The sequence below is a fragment of the Netta rufina genome, assembly GCF_964035555.1.
Source record: "Netta rufina genome assembly, chromosome: 2".
Taxonomy (NCBI): Eukaryota; Metazoa; Chordata; class Aves; order Anseriformes; family Anatidae; genus Netta; species Netta rufina.
In genome coordinates this window covers 21,512,671-21,534,939 of record NC_140124.1, presented here as the reverse complement: position 1 = coordinate 21,534,939, position 22,269 = coordinate 21,512,671, and the positions used below count along the sequence as shown (strand labels likewise).

Here is a 22,269-nt window from a genome sequence, read left to right as displayed (position 1 = left end):
TTAAAGCCACCTTAAAGGTAGAAATCTTAGTATTAGTAGAAGGCACCCCGAAGGTTTAAGCATCACCTCCAAAGCGAAGAAGAAGCAGTCATCTTAAGGCAGGAAGATCACCCCAACAAGCCCTGGAAAAGAGACTTTGCAACTGGCTTCTCAGCAAGCACTTAGCAAATAAGTAAATAAATCCTGAGCAGATTCTTCTCAAACTGAGTCAGGAAACTTTAAGGCCACTGTTAGAGACCAACCTTTTTGCTAGTCCTCAGAACTGTCAGGTTGACATTTCTCCCAGGAATGTCACAGAAGACCATAGTGAGGAAGGATAGCTTCCATATTTTAAGCATGCTTTCTGCCTGCATACCCAGTATTTCTCCTTCCTACATAGTTCATGTAGTGATATTACATAGCACAGAAAAAGAAAAAGAAAAAAAAAAAAAAAAAGAAGAAGATACAGGCTATGCTGAAGAAGATGTCACAAGAAAGATAGGAGACAGAACTATTTACACATAGCACCCGAAACCCTGAGTAGCTTTACTTCTGCTGCTTGAAATGTTCATGCTCTCAAGATGGAATCAGGTCAGTCTAAGGAGCTACTTCTTCCAAGAAGTCCCTGGCACCTCGGAAGTAAACTTTGTTAAAACACTAGAGGAAGGTGTTAATTTTTTTAACATGTAAAAAGCAGCACCTGCAAACACGTAATGTGCCCAGAGATGAAACACAGAACAGATATACAGTGAAGCACGTCTCATGTATCTTCTCAATACCATGTGCTAAACAGCAAGCTTGTTCCAGTCACAAGCACAGCAGCCATCTAGGAGTGACTCTGACTCAGAAACACGCTGTCTCTTCTTCAGTTCCCTAAACATACACCCTACATACCGTCCTCAGCACACGGCTAAAGCTGGCCACTCTTCGCCTCACGCAGAATTTAATGTTAGCTCCACTGTTCTCTGCTGGCTTTGTCCTCTGCAGGCTGGAAGCAGGACACTCTGCCCCCTGCTGCTTCTGGTCACCCAAGCTCCTTGCTGAGGAGCAAGATGCACTGCCAGATATCGCAGCACGAAAATGAAATGCGCCACAGTCTTGCTCTAAGGTGAGAAGGAAACTTTACAAACAATATGAAGGCGATTGAGCTATCTCCAACTTAGAGCTGTTTAACAGCTGAAGGATTGGAGCTGGGGGAGTGAAACAACAGAACTGACAAGAAATTGTTGCCTTTTACAAGAGATCTTGTGATTGTTCAATTTCTGTCAGCAGCCTGCACAGATCCGAAGGATGCAAGACAAAAAGAGAAGCATGTTTAAATATAGCACGCATTGAGAAAGAAACCCTGAAGTATAATTCACACTTCAGACAGGAGGTGAAATCACTGTTATCTTTCCCATAAATATTTGCAGCTAAGTGTTAAAACTAATGTTCAAGAAAGTGGACAATAAAACCGCCATAAACTCAAGGAACTCAAACCACATGCCAACCACACAAGTGTAGTGACTTCATAGTCTGTAGATAATATCGTGATAATATCTAAGTAACTGTACAGGTGGAAAAAGCAGACAAACAAAAACCTCAAAACTCTTCACACAAAACAGACATTATTCAGAAGGTAATCACACTCATTAAAGAATTAGTCTTGAATATTTTATCTTCAACCTGCCATCATTGGGAGAATGAAGATCCCTCTACAGAACCTAGCAGCTGCATCCATTGAGCCATACCATAATGCAGCATTCTTCCAGCTGTGCACTGTGGACCACTGCTGACTCATAACAAAGCAGGGCACTAAGAGAACCAAAAATCTTCTAAATCATACATTCATTCCTCCTCCCACACAAACACACGCAAGAAGTGGGAAAATAAAAAATAATCATTCAAAACTTCATTTTCATGGCAAAAGAAAAATATCCTGTCAACACTGTCTAATGTGGCTTTTACAATGAGCAAACCTTTCCATTTAAAAGGGTTGAGAAATGAAGAAACCATTCCCATTTTTTTTTTCTGAGCTGAGTTGCACACTGTAGTAACACATTTCTCTCAGTCACTAATTATGTCTATTAATTTTTTCAAAAAAAAACCCTTTCAATACTATGTATGAACGTAGTGAAAATTATAACATTAGACAAAGCAAACACTGCCTAGGGATTAAACAGAGCTGTACAGGCAGACCCAAGATCCGAGCCACTCTTTCTGTCTTGAAAAAAGTTGGTTTGTGTCTCTGCTTTCTTGCTGTTAGCCCTAAGATATTATCAACTTTTTGAAGATTCAATACCATCATATTTAGTAACTGGGCATCTTTCTTCAGATTCCCAAATCTACAAATATCCTTGATATTATAGTAGTAAGGACAGAGAACAAATAAATAAGTTAATTAATCCACATCTGATTAAATGATTATTTTTGCTTAGAGTTGATAGACTGAGAATGTCCCAAGGTGTTCACAGCTCATGGTTAGGTGAAGGTTCTGTATAGGAAGTTTCTGCATAGTTTCTGTATAGGAATTCTAGAGGATTTTTTTTCAGGATCATTTTGTTCTGAGAGACAGGCCATTTCACTAGGTTACTTGCTACGATGAAGAGATTGGACAGTAAAATCAACTGAGGTCATCACAGATGATCACTATAAAAGACTGCTTCTGAAAAAAAAAAAACAACTGGATGTTTACTTTCAGCAATATCACCTCTTTGAATGCAAACGGGAGCCATGTTCCAGTTCCGGCTTCCACTTGGCTGTGAGATCCACCAGTTGAAATTCAGTCTCTGTTTTCTCACAGAGTGAATTCAGTCTTAATGGTCTTCCCAGAACTAATTTAGACTATATTGTAATTTACTGCCTTTAGTACTCAATTTTCCTTCTTTCCCTCATGATATGAAGGTCTCATTCCATTATACAATGCAATTTCAGACAAGATAGATTAAGAGACAAATACATTTGACTACACACCCCGGACTACAGACCACTTCAGAGGGCTTGGAGTGTGAAGTAGTATACCCATGTGAATCTTTTTTTGCTCGTCATTTGCAATTTGTTCTAGTGAACCTGGAACAGCCACTTAAGGGCAGGCAAAGTGCCATTTTATGAGAGTGGTATGAACAGAGACCGCCAAGAGACTACATACGAAAATCAAAGTTACTCAGTGACAGCAGCATTCCAGGCCAGGAATGTCAAAGCAGCTGTGAGGGCTGATCTACCCTGCCTATTTTTAATGAGATGTGTCATTGGGCCTAGATTAATTTCAGAAATAAAAGATACTTCTGCAGATAAGTGAAGAGAGATTGTATGACTCTGCTGAATTCAGATTTGTATAATGCAACGGCAGTGTACTGCTGAGATTTTCTGGTCTTTTGGTGCATTCCTCAAGGAGCAGTGATGGGTGCAGCTACTGCAAAGCTGTGAGGCAGGTAAGCCACCATGCAACAGCCCAGGCTTTCTATGAGATAGTGCTAACAAGGAGGCCACAGTTTACTTTTTTCCTGCTAAATCCAGATTTACACAGAATATATGAATGGTTATGTCCCATCAGACTCCTGTTGAGATCAGTGGACATTCTTCAATTAACTTCTATAGAAATCACGCTGGTTTAACCTTGGTAGTGGGCCAGGACAAATAAATCCTCTCTTATAAATTTAGATCAGAAGTCCACCTCTGCAACTTTCAGATTAGGAGATCTTAGTCTGCATTATAATACCTCTGACTAACAGGATTTAGCCTCTATATGCAGTTAAGCTCCTTGGGGTTACAACCACTTGATTCCTAATTCAAAAGAAGTAGGTGTGAATGCTCACATACTGCTTTATCTTACTGTCATGGCAACAAAATCCTCATAGCTGCAATGTCGTTGTTAGTTATACAGCAAAGGACAGCCAGAGGATGTTCGCTGCCTGCACCCCTGAAAGGTTAATACCACTAAAAGCCCTGTTCCAAAACATTGAAATATCCACTATTGTAATACCTATTTCAGGATCACTGTAATGTAATTGTCTTCATATTGTCATGAATCTGTCGTGTTGACAGATGCTATACGTCTTTTTTTTTATGCCCTGTATTGTTCTGTCTTGTTAAAGAGAAGTTAAACCAATATTACTATTCCCACTTACCTCTTTTTATGTGGAATATAAAAAGGAAGTCTGACTACTAGCAAATACGTTAAAGTTGGAACCTCAAGATTTGTGAAATAATTCCAGATTAAAAATATATATATATACACACAGTACTTATAAACAGATACCAGTCTGGTGTAATACTCTGAACAGTATGAGCAGTACTGAATGATAATGTCTGTATGAACTGACTTCTACATGCTACCACAGAAAAATAATAATAAAAAAATCAAATCAAATCAAACAGAACACAGTTTAAAACATAGCTTTTAATTGATGATGAATTTCTACAGTGCTACAGCAATTTAGCAATCTCTAAAACAAATATCTGAATCTCTAGCTCATCAAATCTTATGATCTTTACAAATAAATAAGTTATTAAAAGTATCATAGCGAGCGTTTTCCTGTCTGTGTAAACTGCTAATGATAATAACGCATTCCAGGAAAAGTAACAATAATGAACAGCTGCAGTGCATTTACATTTTTAAGAATCTTTAAGTACAATCTATACATGATATGCTTACATAAATATTTCCGTACTTACACTTTTACAAAGCCATCTGAAAGGACATAAAATACAGTCAAGACTGAACAGAGAAGCAAGAGAACTGCAAACAAAAAGACAACATGTTCCAGTTGATACAACATGACATGGAAAGTAGTACACATTTACATTTTAGAACTCTAAAACCATTAGCAGTTGCAGGCCTGATCTTGATAACCAGCTCCTGTAAGAGAGCTAGAGTTACCCAACATTCAGGTTCTCCATAGTTTGTCTTGGTGCAGGCTTAAGTTCACTTTTTCAACTTATTCCTACTGTGGCCTAAGAATTCACTGGATAGGTCCCCTGATCTGCTAATAAGGATGAACAACTTTGTTAACATCTGTAAAGCTTCCTGTCCTACTAAAGGCACTCAAGACCCCTTGAAAGGCATCAGTGGTTTACAATGTCAGACACTGAAACAAAAGTACCATACCCTGTTAAGGTGTGCCACCACGAAAGCAAGATTAAGGGACTACCCTTGGCAAATGTGAACCTGCCCTTTTAACGGCCTTGCAAAACTTAGCAAAACTTCACATTATTGAACTCACTTGAGCAAGGGAGCACAGACAGAAGAGCGTTGCAGAAACAAAAGGTGTCTGTTTCTTAAACAGTCATTAAAACAAACATATATTAAAACATTTCAATGGGCTACGGTTAATCATCTATAAAAGTCTGTGATAAGCATGAATTTAAATTGTAAACTGATCATAAACAATACAGTCTCTCTGAGCACATTTTAAAATATACATTGTGAAATAAAATTTAGTTTTCAGAAAAAGCTTTCCATCTTTTTGTTCAAAAATACATTTAACCAATGTTTTGTAAAGAACTGCATGCCTGCCTGGAAATTTTGATTTATGAAGCCCTTCTGCCTAGTGCAGAATATTTACTTGTATTATTTTTCCTTTTTTTTTTTTTTTTTTAATAAAACAGATTAAGCAAAAGCTCAGTTCACAGAAATTGTTAACATAGCGGTTATTCTAAATTATAGTTTATTGCAATGTTACTAATTTATTTGCCTTCTAATCACATAAATATACAAATAAGGTAAACCATTATGAAGAGAGCAAGTACCACAGTCAGAGCAGTAGCTAGACCTAGATTTAAACTGCACATATTTCTGGATAAATAAAGGTCACAGGAAAGGTCTCCATTCAATTCCTCGTTAACGAGTCATTGCAATCTGCCCATTAACGCGGACTTGGCCGGGTGTTGTGTTCAATGGGAATTAGGAGAAGCAGCACACCGCATGATTTCTCCAGGGCTGTTCATTTTGAGCTGTACTATTGACAGCAGCTGACAGGGCATACCAGTATTTCAAGAAATACACGCTTATAGATCAAGATACAGATACAGAGAGCTGAGTGAAGCACAAAGCCTCTTTCTGTAACACACCCTTTGTGCACAGAGATCCTCTCAGCTGATCTCATTAGTTCCTTATGCAGAGGGTATGAGAGCATGTTCAGCTGCCTCTCTTCTCAAATCCCAAGCAAAGAGAAGTGAGGGAAATGATGCATAACAGCTACTGTTCACAATGGCCTCCGCGATCCTCCTGGCAGCTAATGTGGAGGATGCAATTTCTCAGCACTATATTCCATTGTACTGGCCTCACCCCGATGTCAGGATTTGGCCTCCAGACATTGTGGGCAGAGCTGTGAAAGGAGGTGATTCACCCAACCTGTCCTCGAACAGCCTTTCCCAGCGTGTCTGTTGGGGGGAACCTCAACAAATCCAACTGCTTTCAACTGGAGTTTACAAAAAGGACCTCGTGTTTACATTACTAGCAATAGTAAGAAATGTCACTTCGTGATTAGAAATCTCATTCCAAATGCCTGTTCCTATGTATTAGCATAAAAAAAAAATCAAACAAACAAACAAAAAACCTTCATAAGGTCATACTTTGTATTAATCCATGTCAGAAAGCAAATACAGCACAAGTAAGAAAACATATTCATACAAACAATTTGTTAAAGACTACATCAAAGCATTACAGACACTGATGCCTGACTACATTCTAATCTCTCATAAACTGGAGGATTTCAATGCAAACCAGGAATATTGCAGAGAGGAATACAAAAAAGAGAGGTGTCAAAAATAAGTTGGAAAGAGAGCACCATAAGAAAATCATACTTAACTTTTTATGTCCATTTAACAAATTAATTAAATGTTTCACGGTGTTATACTGAAGTTTAGTTAAGCTACAAAGGATAAAGTCCTGGCCCATTTTACCCAAAATTTTCACTACTCTAGAGAAGATATTAAAACAAAAGGTATACATTGAGGCTTCAGTGAAAGACTTTAAACAAAAAAGAAGAGGAAGAAAAGAAGAGGAAGAGAATAAACTTACTTTTACAATTGTATCAATATCTTGTATGATGTTTTATGAAAAACAAGATTTTAACAAGCTGTGCTGTATTTTTTTATGTCACATTTACAAAAGGATATAAAAATAGCTCCTGGATTGTCATATGATAAGAGCCTTAAGCCACAATGAAAACAAATGTAATACAGTATTAGAGCTCGGGTATTTCTTTTATTACAAGAATAGTATCTGTGGGATACACTCCAATAAAGGATTTCAAAATCACATACTGCAAGTATTCAATGCATTTTCAATAAATTGATAGCTATGATCTTTGGTGAGCTGCCCTGACAGTAAAAAAAAAGAAAAAAAGAAAGAAAGAAAAAAAGACACAGAACTTAATCTAATCTTATTTACTCATGTTTCATCATACTCTTCTGCTTACTGAGAAATATTTCTAAAAACTGCCATGATGCTTGCTCCTCATGCATCAAAATGCAAGCAAAGTTTATAAAAGTGTATTCTAAGAACTTTGGACAAATACAACTGCTAGTCTGAACGTGTAACACAAGTATTTTGTGAATCAGAATTGTAAATGTGGTTTATATTTTAAACTTTAAATACTTTTAGCTGCATATAAAACAGAAAAGTAATAAGTTAACTTATAGCACCTTGCATACATTTGTTCTAAAAAATACAAAGATTATACCTTTTAAAATTTCAAGGAATACAGCTATTCTATCTCAAGTCCACTATGCACCTACCATTTAAAAGGAATCTCATTTACATGTAATAAAGACAATGTAAATATCAAAACCGTAAGGCACAAAATGGAATTTAAAAGTTAGGGGTACAGTAAATCCTTGCTTTTTCATCAAAGTACCTGATACACCCGAAAAAGATGCATCTACAATTTCCAAAAGAAGTTGTACTATCATCAAATCATTGAAGCTAAAAGTGGAAACTGCCTATTTGAGTATGAAGTTCAAACTCCTTCCAAAGAAAGATTGTTTTCCAGTACTGTATTACATCCAACTTAAAACCTTTCAAGAAATTATATGCATTGATAAGCTTTACTGTATCATTCTGGATGGTTGGACTAGATGATCCTGTAGGTCCTTTCCCACCTTGTGTTTCTATTGTTCTATGATTCTGATCTCACTGGTAGGATCTTTCTCCTGACATTCACTAGATATATAACCAGTTCTAGTTACACCTTCATGTTAATAAAGCCTCTTCCTCTACATGTATTTGTCACATAACCAAAATTTGTACATACTTAATGACTCAACCTATCCAACTTCCTTCTTACTTTAACTATTTTTTAATGTTTTCTGACCTTTCTGAAGAACGACTCAACTCTGCGCTCCTGAGGTACCCAAAATATAAGACAGTACTCTAGAAATTACCTCAGTGATCACAGGGAGTATTCTGATTTCCAGCTGCCTGATGCAGCTCTTCCGCATATATTCTCTTATTTTTATATTAGTGATTCTGGAAGCAACTTTGTTGCCTATATTATCAAGACTTCCTGCTACATTATTACTTTTCAATCTTCTCTCCCTCTCACTAACTATCAAAGTATCCTCAAATGCATTACCTTGTCTTTGGATCTCTGTGCCCAACTCTTGCCCATATTTAATCCATCTATTGGACTTCTTTCCCTCAGGTATCATATAGTGCAGTACCAGCTGTAACTTTTATTAATACACTGTAGATCCCCCTTGCATATTATTGAAGATGTTAATTAGAATTACATAATCACATTACAAACAATTAATGGGGAGGGAGCAATTAAAATTGCACAATGGGATGATTCAAAGCACAATCTATATTTTAAGACATTATTTCAAGTATATTTTATCCCTCTTACCTAATTATGGGAATAAAAATATCTCACTGTAGCTACAGTTTCTAAATGCAACACCATAATTTTTCTGCATACATAATTAAATGTAGAATAAGAAACATGCTGACGATTAGTCTTCCTCCACAAGAGTCCTGTTCCAGCCACTGACCAGAGAAAGGTAAGAACATCAAGACTACTCCTCAGCACAAACTTCTAACCAGTTAATATTATATCTATTAATCAACATTTCTTTTAAATTAAATGCAAAAATATAGAGAAATCTAAACTCGCACTGACAATCAAGAATTCTGCTCCTTTCAAAAATCCTTCTAGAATTCTACAGTGTGATCCTGTAATTCAAAGAATGTTCAACAACACACCAACAGTACTTATAACTGTAAAGGTATAATTTAACATACAACTTAAATAACATTTAACCCACCTACTCTATGAAAAACATCATTACCTAGTTCATGCTCTGTTTTCCAGAAGACTCATTTTCAACACAACTCATCAACTCTCCTTCTGTTCTTCGGCATGACTACAGATCATCAAGGCCTTTCACAATAGAAAGCACATTAGCCAACCACTCAGTTTGTTAAAGCTATTTGTCAGCCTATTGAAAATATGAAAACGTTTGAAGAAATGAACAATTAAAAATCAAAGTGAAACCAAAGATGAAAAGGTAATTCTGATGATATATTATCTGTATAAATAATACAGTCCATGTTACTTTATACACATTTATTCTTGTTCCATGTTTTAAAACTTGGACTCAGAAAAATCACAGGAAGTTTTGTTTTTTTACCCTTGTTTTTCCGTTAAAAGCACCATAATTACACGGCTCAATTCAATCGTCCTTTTCTACAATCACTTCTCCATGAAGCACCTTTCTTCTCTGCCGCAGCATGTGGAAGTAGAGTTGTGGAAATACTTGATCAAAGCATAGAAGAAAGCAAATTAGATTAAAAAAAAAATCAACAGATCACATTACGGAAAAGTACACTTTTGCAGAATGATGAACTGAGGAAAAATTATGGCACACAGTGCCACAGCTGGTTAAGGCAAATAACAGTGAGTCATGAACTTCGCAGCGAGTTACAAAACAATAATTACTCAAAAGTCAGACAAAGCCCTCTGAATGTATACTCTGCTTTTATGGATCTTCCCTTCAACAGTTTATTTGTACGGAAAAGACTTAACCACTTAACAGGACTTAGCAGTACCTAAGTCTTTAAACCTATGCTAAGGTAAGCATGTATGAATTGAGACCTTGAGGATCCAAATTTACCCTACTTGTCCAAGTCTGAAATGAAGAGCTCTCTCTTTCTTTTGGTCCTATTATATTATGGTTCTGATGCATTTGATCATTATTTTTAATGTAAAGAAAATTGGATTTATTCCTGAAACATAAAGTTATGCAAACAATTCTTAAACTGTTAGTAAGTTGTGATAACTTCAAACATCAGTTTACTCATATAAATCTCTCTCATTGGTCTCCATGATTTCTTACAACAAGAAAATTCAAAGTGTGTATACATACAAAGTCCACACTTTAAGTCAGTTTCTTGAAGGAATACATTTTATGGGTGTACATCACAGCTCCTTTCAACTTCAGTTTTCCTGCTTCTCAGTTCCTCTCCCTCGTCTCTTGCTTTTTTTCTAACCTCACTGTCCAGAGTATCTAACATAAACTACTTGCCCAGTTTGCTCTAGCTCCATTTCAGTTGTCAATGTGCTGTATCTAAATCAGATTGCTTTCCCCTTGGCTGCACTGTTTAGACTACAGTGGAAATAACAATGGAAGTTCAAGACAGATAGTCTCTTTAGTCTTAGTTCTGGTTAGCCAACTGATCTGTGGCTCCTGGTATCCAGAAGCACAAGGAAAATCTGGTTAAACCCAGGACTGAAGTACACTCAGAGAGGTTTTGGAGGCAGGGGGTGGATTTCTGTGAAGCTGAAATTTTGCTTCAAGTTTTCCTAAGCATGCTTGCTCAAATGGTTTCAGGTAAGAGGATACTAACAGCAATTAAAAAAAATAAAAAATAAAAAAAGAGAGAAGGCATATCTTTGGATATTGCAGGAGAATTTTAAAGTCATTGCTTCAAAGCAGCAGAGGCACTAGAAATTTACAGAGCTACAACTACAGACAGACATTTCTGTATGTAAATATTTTTACTTATTGCTGGTCTTCTTAGCATTTTCACAGAAATTAAGATAGCTTATGTTCTGATGCAAATAACAGAACAGAACATTTCAGTTTAAATAATTAAAGCACAGCAAAGCTTGAAACAACAGAAATCAGATGTTAAGAGTGGAAAGTGTCAGGAAATGTAACTACAAACACTGTTGCCAGCATTGCTGATAATTGGTTATTATATTGCTAATGTTACTGAAGTTAAATAATACTTACATGGTATATAGGAGAACATGACAATAATAAGGAAGTAATAGTAGTCGAAGGAGACATTGTATTTGTTGGGAAGTCTCAATGAAAACATTCCTGTTTTCTTCACATAGGGTAAAGCAGCATATATAGTCAGCAGTTCACCAGCAACTCCAGCAGGATACAAAATTATAAAAAAGTTGTATCTGCATTAAAAAATAAATTAAAAAATGTGAGAAATGCCCGATTAACTTAAAATTTCCTTTTGCTATTATTAGTGGCACAGCAATATATTGGAGTAGTTCCTGCACCAAAGTCAAGGACCACCTCCTCAGTTGGCACAGAATATCAATTTCAATTACTTTAGATTGGGTCATTTTTGTTTACAGAGAATGAATTCCTCAATCACGTTATTTAAAAACAGAGAAATATTGGAATGCATGTATGCCTTTCTAATACTAAAGAGTCAAAAATTATTCTGTAAATTTGTAGTCTCCAGTAATGTCTTTTTAATTAATTTATTTATTACTGATCTTACTTCTGTTGTCACTGATAGGACTAAAACCAGAACTGGGTCCCAAATTCAGATGATCCTGCACATCCCTGTCACAGTGCATGCACGCTAGGTCAATTCTATGTACTATAATTTCTTTGAAGACAATGAAAAAGTTGAGAAATATCAGAAACTTGTTTTACCCACTGCCACAAGGGAAATCTAAGTAATACTACGTTTACAACTAATACAAATTAAAAATTAAAGAAAACAACTCCAGAAAATCATCAGATCCATTTAAAAATAGGCAGAACACATTCAAATAAAGGGCAAAGACACTGAGTTTAAAGAAATTATGGTTTGAGTGCCACAGGCTACAGACATGTAGACAAAATGAAAAATGTAATCAATGGGGTTTGTGCAGTCCTTATGCACAGTGCATCATGTAGCTGCAGTCTCTCCTAAGGAACAGCTCTCTTGAGCTGACGCAGGGGAAGAGCAATGAGAGCTGTCACACAGGGTCTGAGAGAAGTGTACAGCGTGCATTCCATGACCAAAAGAGATGAGATCCAAAATGGTAGCAACTGAACATGAAACCCTCTCAGGAGCCAATGGGCTTAGAGGACTCATAGGTCAGAGAACAGATTACGTGAGGTATAAGAAGGAACTGATGCCATGACCTATACACAGATTGTCTCTATGCAGCGTAAAAGAAATAACGTAAAAACTCTGAGCTAAAATTTAGATCACACCTATACCATTAACTATGGACAGGCAGATATCTTAAAGACCAGAAAGGTCCAGCTCCTTAGGAATCCTGGATTTATGCTCAGTTGTGCTATTTGATTCTTTAAAAATCTTGATAGGATATTTTGAACTCCTGGAAAGATAACATATTTTTGAATGTTTTGTTTATATCATATTTCACCATACATCTCTGCTGTGAGAATGGCAGCTTGCCTATTATGAAGAAACAAAAATTCTATCATTCAACATACACTGATTTGATGGCAAAAAGCCTGTCAGTGTACTACTTTCTTAATGCATTTCTCTTTCTGAAGACTACATAAAAATCATTACGAAAACTGGACCTGATTATTTGCAAGTTTAGTGCTTAAACATGACCAAACCTACAACCTCAGGTATTAGCAAAAAAATAACGTTTAATAATGGACATAATTATCAGACACCTCAAAGAAGTGCATTAGAAGCATCAGAACTGCATTATCTACAGCACACAAATAAAGCAGAATAAACAAACACACAAACTTGTTTCAATAGTCACCTGTGCTGAATGTAGGTATTTCCTTTCTAACAGGGGAAGTCTGTCTGTCTTGGCATATATTTGTCAAACGATAACTAGAGAGAATGTTACTCTTCCAGTTAAATCTCCTGATAAACACGCAGTCTCTGTAATATATCTGATATAGTGACAGACCTTAAAGTGTGTTTCAAAATCAAAGCAGTTTTGATACAGAACACACTTTTTATGTTGGCTAAACTATGCCAATATTTAGCTTCACTACATTAATGTAACTACAAAAGCTCTGATAAAGCAGAACTTCTCACAAAGCAGTACTACACATACAGAAAAAGACAACAGCTCTAATAATTTCAAAGACCTTAAATCTACAAACACTAGTACGGGTGCTTAATTTTAGGCACTGTATTCAAAAGCATTTTAAGGAATCATACTGTAAGTTAAAAGATGACTCCAAAGATAAGGAAAAAATATTAAAGTGAATTAAAACACAGTTCAAGCCATGAGACACAGAAAGCATGGAACAAATCACACCCCAAAATCTCAGCTAAAATATTTTTCATATTTTAAACCACGTAATGATAATCACAAGTAGAGAAAGCAACCAACTTGCACTCTGCTGGCACATAACCAAAGCTCTCCCGTGTGTTAGCTCTGCATGCATGAAACTAACATGCACAGAACCATGAGAAACTGAAATGCAAGACATCTCCACCTGGCCCATTTAATGAAGTATGGCAAATGGTTGAGCAGGTTGAATGTGTAGAAGGAATATCGAGTAATCTCTGTCACAGTCCATACAACCAGAAAAAGAATAACGCTCTCCTCATTCTGGATCTGCAGAAGTATAAAGAACCAACACTTTCTTCATCCTTAAGCTTCTTTTCTGTGCAAACTGCAACAGTCTTCTGTTTAAGATATATGGAACAGAACTAACATCTTGTAAAGAAAAAAAATTTCTTTGAAACCATGCTGAAACCATTACTATCATATATATATTTACTAACATAGAAACATTTTGCAAACTCAGCAATCTTTATCCATTATGCAAATACAAACCCATAAAACTATATTTGAGCTTATTCCTCCTCTTTATCTGCACTTTCACTATGCTGTTTCCCTCTTTATTTGTGGTTGATTTGCTTGTTTATTTTTTTGCTCCTCAAAACAGAAAAAAGAAAACACTAAATACACTCCTTTCATAACCAGCTTTTACCTATTCCATATTTCAGTACTCCCTCTATCTAGACTTTCCTTTACTTTTTATATTGCTTCTTCCCCACCATACAATGCATGTCTCCATGAAACTTTAGATGAGATGAATTGTTCAGTAGCGTATACTGACTGGAACTTAGCTGCAGATCAAATCTGGGTGCAAGATGGTTAAGGAGTTGGAACATGGATGAACACTAAATTAAGAGTAGTTGGCAGATCAGGAGGTTTGTGTAAACTTACTCGACTGTCGTGTCTAAGATTTAAGTTCTGAGTCATTAAACTGCCTCATCAGTAGGTAGCACATCTATCTGCTATTTCAAAACATCAGTTCTTTTTCTCCTTAAGTGAACGAATAAACAGAAGACCCCAAATACAAAGAAGGCATGTGGGGATCTATTGCAAACACTACCTTCTGAAGAAGAATTACACGCAAGTAATTTTCTGTTCTTTAAAAGGGAGGGAATTTTGTAATACAATTCCATGCCTGAAGGCTGAAAAGCTCCAGGGATGTCTGTGAAATAAAATAAAGCAACATAAATTTTGTTAAAATGACAAAAAAAAAGGGAAGTGACTTTTTTTAATAGAATGCAACATGATGACAAAGCTTAATACATCACAAAGATGCTGAAAATGCACAACTCTGTCAAAAGTCAAGAAGAATTTTAATTGATCATCTTCTCATAAAATCGCGCCCTCAGTGTGTCAAAGAAGGTGCAATTTTAGTGAAAGGATCTCACAAACAAAATAAGATATAAAAATCCCACCAAACTCAGAAAGAAACAGCAACAATGGCAGTGCTAAGACATCCAAACAGATAAGCAAAGGAAAAGACAGAATTAGGCTGTTCTTAGCCTCATGCGATTAGAGACAAACATCGATAACCCAAACTTGGATTCCTGTCACAGTGCTAAAGCCAAGCAGAAGTGCTCTAAGTAAGTATGCAGAGAATTCCTATTTGTTGCCTTGCAAATCTCCAGTCAAGTACAGAGATCTGGGTCTGGCTGTTATCACTAACATGCCTCTCACCACCTACGTGACCCTGAACATTCATGCCTGCTAAGCAGTAACAGCGTGAAATACAATCAGACATACATTTAGATGTATTTTGCTTGGACACAGCTGTACTGAAGATAGAGGAAACAAGAGAAATGACTGGTTATGCTAAAGATTTAATCCACTGCAGATAATAATAATAATAAAAAAAAAAAGGCAAAAAGTGCTAAGTTCCAGCATTCATGTAAATATTCAATATTTAAAAAACGTGTGACTCTTTGAGACTTTTTCACATAAGGGAAAAAGAAAACACTGAATACACTTAACTTGCAAAAAAAAAACAACTATGAAAGGCTTATTTCATGTTTAAAAAAAGGCACAGTAAAGGAAAAGATGAAGAGTTGAGAAAAAGTTCTCTGTGAACTGAAATTAAAGGATTTGTCAACTGAGGCAGGAGCTATGATATCCCATCGGCAGAAGGGCATATGCCATCTGCTGGTGAGACAGTTTAATGGCTCAGCTTTTTAAAGAAATTCAGGAGCACAGGCTCAAAATCTATCACTGAATTCTTACGTACCCTTTACAGAAAGCAGAATAAATATCCTATCTACTAGCTGTAAGCAGTCTGCTTGTTTCATTCTGCTAAAAAATCACTAGACTTACAATAACCACCTACAGCCAGGCAAAGAAGTTATTATCATTTATTCAGGAACCTAAGTGTTCCTGTGACATGCTGGAAAACTTGATATACTTTTAATGAAAACAATGCAGTATGCATGCCATCAAATGCTGATATTCCTATAACAATAACATTTTGAGAAGGTTCCTAAAAGGAATTGCAAAATCACAACCATTTAAACCAGGTAAGTTCAATTTAAGACACATTTTCATTTAGATTCATTCAGTAAATGCTAACTTAAGTTCTTCAAAAGGAATAGGTAGCATTATGGTACATATGCAGGTAAATGAAAGCACTAGTTGTTGATTTCACTTAGGCAGACCATAGCTGACATGATGCTGAAGACAGTGCTGATTCACACCTGAGACCCAGACCCAGCCACTTGGGCAGAAGTACATAAATTCAGTCCTGTAACCCCTATTTCAGAAACTGCACTTGAGTATGTCAGTCTTCTCTGTACGAATCTTACTAATTTTTAAATTTGTCTTCCTGATGAAATGAGAACTGTATTAATAATTCCTTCTTATTAACAATTGAAACACAATTTGCTCACGCACATACCTGTTTTATACTATGTGCAATGAACCACACCATGAAGATTCTTGAGCTCACTTGGACCCCCGTCACAAGCACAGATGTGCGAACTATTCCTTGAAAAGAGAAACATGTTATCTCTGCTCCACTACTCATATTTTAATTAGTTACAGCAGAAACTAAAGAAAGAACTCACCAACTGCACAGTGGACTACCTGTAAATAAAAATAAGTTAAAGGTTACTAATTTACAGCATGTTACTATCTGCCATAGTAACTAACATGGGCTTTTTGATATTAATATAAACCTAGGTTTATTTCTGCTGTTTTTTTCTGCAACTAATATTTCAGCATCTTTAAAATAAGTACATGTTGGAGCTCTAGCAACCAGTGATGGGCTCATTATCTGATCTGTGTAAACACTAAATGAAAGAGATTTATTTTCCTAATTGGATATATTGAACATTTAAATACTTACAAAGTACTTCTTTTTTGAACTGGTAAACTTCCCTTCCATTATCTTACCCAAAGAATAATTTCACAGGACAATGTGGAAGGAGTCATACAGTGTATGCTAAATTAATAGAAATTTTAAAATGTTCTGTATTTACTATGGACTAATATCACCATTATCATTTTGCCAATGTTAGCTATGAATCTTCAGATTTATTTTCTGGTCAGTAATGGTTAGCAAATGGAGTGTTTTTCATTGTTTTGATAGATCCAAGTGGAATTACCTGTTGTGAAAGGTTAATAGCAAAAAAGCCAATAGAGAGCTGGCTACATAATTTTAAACAGCTGCTTGAACCACAGATGTTAGGGGCAGACCGAGAGAAAGAGTAAAAATGCAGACAGACACTCTTTGCTGAGCTTGGGAAAGAACCGTAACTGCTCAGTATACCCAACAGTTTTATTTCATGGGTGTACCATAAATTGAGACCATGAGCGCATGCTTGGCAAAGTCATATTATTTCAAGAATGCTTTGCACAACTTGCACAGACCTTGTTGTAAGGATTTATATGGGGTGTGTGAATCCAGTCTGGAAATAACTAGAAGCACAGCAGTTCCCAGAGAATATTTGATTTACGGCAATATTAAGAGTTAACTTTTAAAAAATATGCTCATTTGTTTCAACTAATCTCTTTTCCCCCACACAAAAAAAAATAATCATCAAATAAGGAAGGTAAAACAACTTTCAGCACTAACATAACATTTTGATATTAAATTCAGGCTAATAATGTGGTTTGCCTATGATACGCAGCATCCAGTAAAGCAAACTATGTTTGAAATTTACCTCAAGCAAAGCAAATGTCTGGAAAAATTTAAGCGTCTTTTGCACGCTTCTGAATAAGCCTCTGTGTGTTCCTTTCTGTATATAAAATCGCACCATGGCAATACCCAACACCAGCCACCTACAAAAGAAAGAGAATGGATACATTTCAAATAAGAATTCTAAAAATATCCATCCGCTGTAAATAATTTAGTAGAATATTTTCCTCACAGAATATCTTTGCTTCTTTACTTGTCGGTGCTCTTAGGAGATTGTTAAAAAAGTCTTTAGACAGAAATATTATGTAGTGCTACATCAGCACTACACTCTTTTATCTCTTTACCTGGAAAGGGATAGAGAATGACTTGTTTACCTTCAGAGGACTGATCTGAATTACCTAAATTAAGAGCCCATCAGACCAGAAGTCACTCTATATTTTTACTGTTAAATCCTCATGTGTCTTTACTGTGAATTACCATTATTGGAAAACATCTGATGAACTCAGCACTGATGCTACCATTTTGGTCTCAGGTTGGAACCGATGCACATCATTTTTACATTTTTTACGGCACCTTAACTTGTTATTTTCAGAAATGACTAGGGATCAGAGCTTCTGTTCTACAATTCAGAAGTGCTGAGAAGTCATCTTGGAAATCAAAGTCTGATGTGCTGTCAGGTTGGTGCTCTAAGTTCCTGGCTTCCAGAGGCAAGAACATTTAACTTGCAGATTTGATGGCTAATTTTTTAAAAATTTAATGAAATTGAGTGATGCTCTTAACTGATCATCCTTTCAATGTAAATGAAAGAAAATAATGATATCTTTGAACCAAACTGAAATTTGTGATCTCAAATGGAAACTGAGATGAAAACAAAGCAAACACCAAAAAAACCCACTTCATAACCATGGTGGATTGAACCCCACCATCCCAGCCAAGATCAAGTACAATAACCGAAGAAGGTATGAGCAATTGCTTCCACATAATTAATCCATGTTTATGAAATTAAATTTTTCAAAATAATATACCACATGTTCCATTGTTAATGCATTCCTGCACTCTTACAAACATCACACTAGCAAGATTCCTCGAAACTTCAGGCTTAAAACCACAAGGGCTACGTACAAAATTTCTTTAGTATAAATTCATAGGCACAGCCAGAGCTGCAAGCGGCTATTTTGAGAGTTAAAAATGAAAATATACGAATTGCAATAACATTAGTTTAACTTCTTGTCTGACTATATTTGAGAACAATCATTCAATCCTTTCATCCTGCACAAAGCCGTCACAAGCGCATTGTGCAGCAACACGAACTCTGGCTGAGGCAGGCCCAAAACAAAAAGTGGTGAGGTCTGAGAAATATTCAGAGGCATACCAGGAGAGTATAGAAATATTCAGGGAAATAAATGAAATGTTACAAGGCTAAGTGGCGGGTCCTGCACTTGGGGCACAACCCCACACAACGCTACAGGCAGGCAGCAGAGTGGCTGGAAAGCTGCTCAGCAGAAAGGGATCTGGGGGTGTTGGTCAATGCTTGCCTGAACATGAGCCAGCAGAGTGCTCAGGTGGCCAAGAAGGCCAGCAGCATCCTGGCTTGTACCAGGAATAGCGTGGCCAGCAGGAGCAGGGAGGTGATCGTCCCCCTGTATTCGGCTCTGGTGAGGCCGCATCTCGAGTGTTGTGTTCAGCTTTGGGCCCCACACTACAAGGACATTGAGGTGCTCGAGCATGTCCAGAGAAGGGCTATGAAGCTGGTGAAGGGCCTGGAGAAGAAGTCTCATGAGGAGCCACTGAGGGAGCTGGGGTTGTTTAGCTTGGAGAAAACGAGGCTCAGGGGAGACCTTACTGTGCACTGCGGTTACCTTAAAGGAGGTTGTAGTGGGGTGGGGATCAAGTTCTTCTCCTAAGCACCAAGTGATAAGAGGAGGGAAAGTGGCCTCAAGCTGCACCAGGGGAAGTTTAGGTTGGATATCAGGAGACATTTCATTACTGAAAAGGTTGTGCCCGGGGAAGTGGTAGAGTCACCATCCCTGGAGGTCTTCAGGAAACGCGTAGATGTAGAACTTGGTACCATGGTTTAGTGGGACTTGTCAGCACAAGGTTTAAGGTTGGACTATATGACCTTAGAGATCTTTTGCCAACCTGAATGATTCTATGATTCTCTATTTATATAAACATGTGGGTAAATATTTAACTCTTCCCCAGCTTTTACACTGTCCCCTACACATAATGTACTGACTAAAACTGGAAACAAGACACCAGGAAAGATGGATATTTGATCGGACATGTTATCCTGTAACAGCATGAGATTTGCATGGATCATAACAGCTCTGTACTCCCCATGCATGACATGCACTTCAGTATCAGTCCCTCAACAACTCTCACGTGTAGCATCTACCATGACACAGTCGTTTCGCTTTGTCCATGCCAACAACAGTTCATGACGGCATTTCGAGCTCTACATGAAGTTAGTCAGGCTTCCCCACACTGTTGGAATTATTCCCCTCCATCCTTTTACCTTAAGCCCATGAATCTGATCTGCCAGAGCTCCAAAATCTGCCCCCCTTCCCAAATATTATTTAGATTTTATAACAGATGTTAAACATGAATGCGTTAATTTGAGGTTGTCTCCTACGACAGTGGAAATGAGGAATTGCTGGAATCTCACTAGTAGTCCTTCACAGCAAGGCTGCCCCGTTTTACAGCGACGTGTTGGACAAGAGGAAGGTGACAGCGCGTGTGCATCCAGCTGGCAGCACGAATGGTGACAGCCACAGCTTTGTGCTAACCCTAGCCTGAGAAGTCACGTTACATTTAATCTCACAAGGCATTTTCTGCATCTCATTCTTAACAAAAGCATTGCAGAGAGAAGTAGTCTTGGACTCCATTCAGAACCAAAGACTGTAAATATGTTTTTTCTTAAGTAAATTATTGTTTGGACGTTTGAAATTTCTGCCGATCACTTTATTTAGCTTTCAGTGGCTTCGACTCTCGAAGTAGTGAACACTGAAAATCAGCAGGAAATGGAAAACAATTTGTGTAATAAAGGTAGGATTTCCAGCTGGGACTTTTGGTAAGATTGGGTACTGACCTGCCATTTTAGTCACAGAATGTGTGCCTTAAATCTTTATTAGAACAAAAGATAAAATGCAATTTGGTATTGGGCTGGTTGTTCACATGCGCTTATGTATCAGAGAGGTTGTTAAAATTCTAGAAATGTTTTGCCCTATTGCACCATCTGGACAAACACACTGTTCTTCGTGTTCACCTGTCCTCTGTAGCACCCCTGTGAAATATTTCTCTACTTCAAACCTTTATTTTTCTCTTAAATTGTATCTGTTTGAAAAGATGACAATAATTTGTTCCTATCTCTTCTTTCTCTGTTTCCACATAAAATACGCAGTTCAGCAAGTCTGAATCCCTCTGGATGACAACCAAAGATGGGGAGGAGGAAGTGGGAGAGCCTGAATCAGCACCTAGGGTCAGAACTAAAATGGTTCAATAATTTTCTACACAGACTAAGATGACAGGCAATGGCATTGACAGATGAAAGTCAATGGCAAGAGTCAGCGCTCACTGCCAAATTCACACCTGGAGGAGGAGGCAGGGAACTCCATGAGGTGAAATTAACCTGCAAGCTACAAAAATCGCCAGTAAAGGCACTTCCCAAAGGCTTGTGATATACGAATAGTGTGCGCATGGATGCTAGTGGGAAGAAAACCATTTAAATCCCATTCCTGCCCTTCTGTGTGGCCACCCTGACAGAACTAAAGCATCACCAGTCCTCTGCAGTATTGCAATGAGTGGGAATTCGCCCTTCGGGACCCGAGGTGAAGCCGTTTGAACGATTCATTCTCCCCCACAGCTCGCCCCGCCGGCGGCTGAGGGGACAGTGGGCGCCCACACGGCCTCGTCCCCAGAGCCCGGGGGGGCTCCAGAGCAGCTCGGGGCCCCGGCCGGGCCCTCACCCGCGGGCAGAGCGGGCTGCGAAGGCAGCGGGCAGCCCGGCATTCCTGGCCCGGCTATACTTAACCTCGCCGCGCCCGCTCGCGGGTAGCGCTGCACCGTATTAGGCAATGCCGGGCACGCCGGGGCTGCAGCCCCGCTGCCGGCAGCCCCCCGTCGCCCCCCTGCTCTCCCCCTGCCCCACGGCGGCTCCCGCCCCGGCTCCGGTCCCGGTCCCGGTCCCGATTCCCCCCTCCCGGTCCCCGCCGCGCCGCCGACCCCGCTCCCCGCTGCCGGCCCGCGCTCACCCCGCGGTCATGGCGACGTTGTAGAAGATGAGCCAGGCCGTGGCCAGGGCGCCCAGGCTCCTCTTTTTGCCGTTCTCCTTCTCCTCCACCGAGCCGTTGCCACCTCCGTCCTCCTCGCTGGACGCCATGGTTCCCCCCCCCGCGGCAGGGCAGCGAGCGAAGCCGCCCGCCCGCGGGGAGGAGGGGCTCCCGCCGCGGCGGGGCTGAGGCCGCGCTGACAGCTGGAGCTCGCCCTGTCCCTCAGCCCATCTGGCCGCTGCCCCGGGGGCCGCCACCCGCTCCCATGGCGCTGCCCACTCCTCCCTCCGCCACTCCGGGCTTCCCCGGGCACGGCGGCGGGCAGGGGGCGGGCGGGAGGAAGGGGCCGCGGCCGCCCCTCGCCTCCCCTCACCGCCCCTCAGCGCCC

General features: G+C 38.6%; 1 protein-coding gene across 2 annotated transcripts; it reads right to left on the bottom strand.

Annotated features, from left to right (window-relative positions):
* Positions 1-4,339: 4,339 nt before the first annotated feature.
* HACD1 (3-hydroxyacyl-CoA dehydratase 1) lies at positions 4,340-22,151 on the bottom strand. 2 transcript variants are annotated; one of them, XM_084306852.1, is made up of 7 exons: positions 21,864-22,151; positions 17,639-17,756; positions 16,541-16,559; positions 16,372-16,460; positions 13,639-13,760; positions 11,197-11,375; positions 4,340-9,716 (listed from the first exon to the last, which is right to left on the bottom strand). In XM_084306852.1, the coding sequence occupies exons 1-7, from the start codon at positions 21,989-21,991 to the stop codon at positions 9,634-9,636; spliced, it is 738 nt and encodes a 245-aa protein (XP_084162978.1). In that variant the 5' UTR covers positions 21,992-22,151; the 3' UTR covers positions 4,340-9,633. The 2 variants fall into 2 exon arrangements, with proteins under 2 accessions (XP_084162978.1, XP_084162979.1); XM_084306853.1 differs by having other exon boundaries at positions 16,372-16,454.
* Positions 22,152-22,269: the final 118 nt, after the last annotated feature.

What these genes read in the sequence shown, in the direction of transcription:
- HACD1 (XM_084306852.1), bottom strand. Translation starts at nt 21,991, where the DNA reads ATGGCGTCCAGCGAGGAGGACGGAGGTGGCAACGGCTCGGTGGAGGAG. An exon ending in TACTTCATTAAATGGGCCAG is followed by an intron (nt 11,376 to 13,638) that starts GTGGAGATGTCT and finishes TTTTTAATGCAG; the next exon opens with ATACAACTTTTTTATAATTT. An exon ending in CATGTTCTCCTATATACCAT is followed by an intron (nt 9,717 to 11,196) that starts GTAAGTATTATT and finishes GCTTTGATCAAG; the next exon opens with TATTTCCACAACTCTACTTC.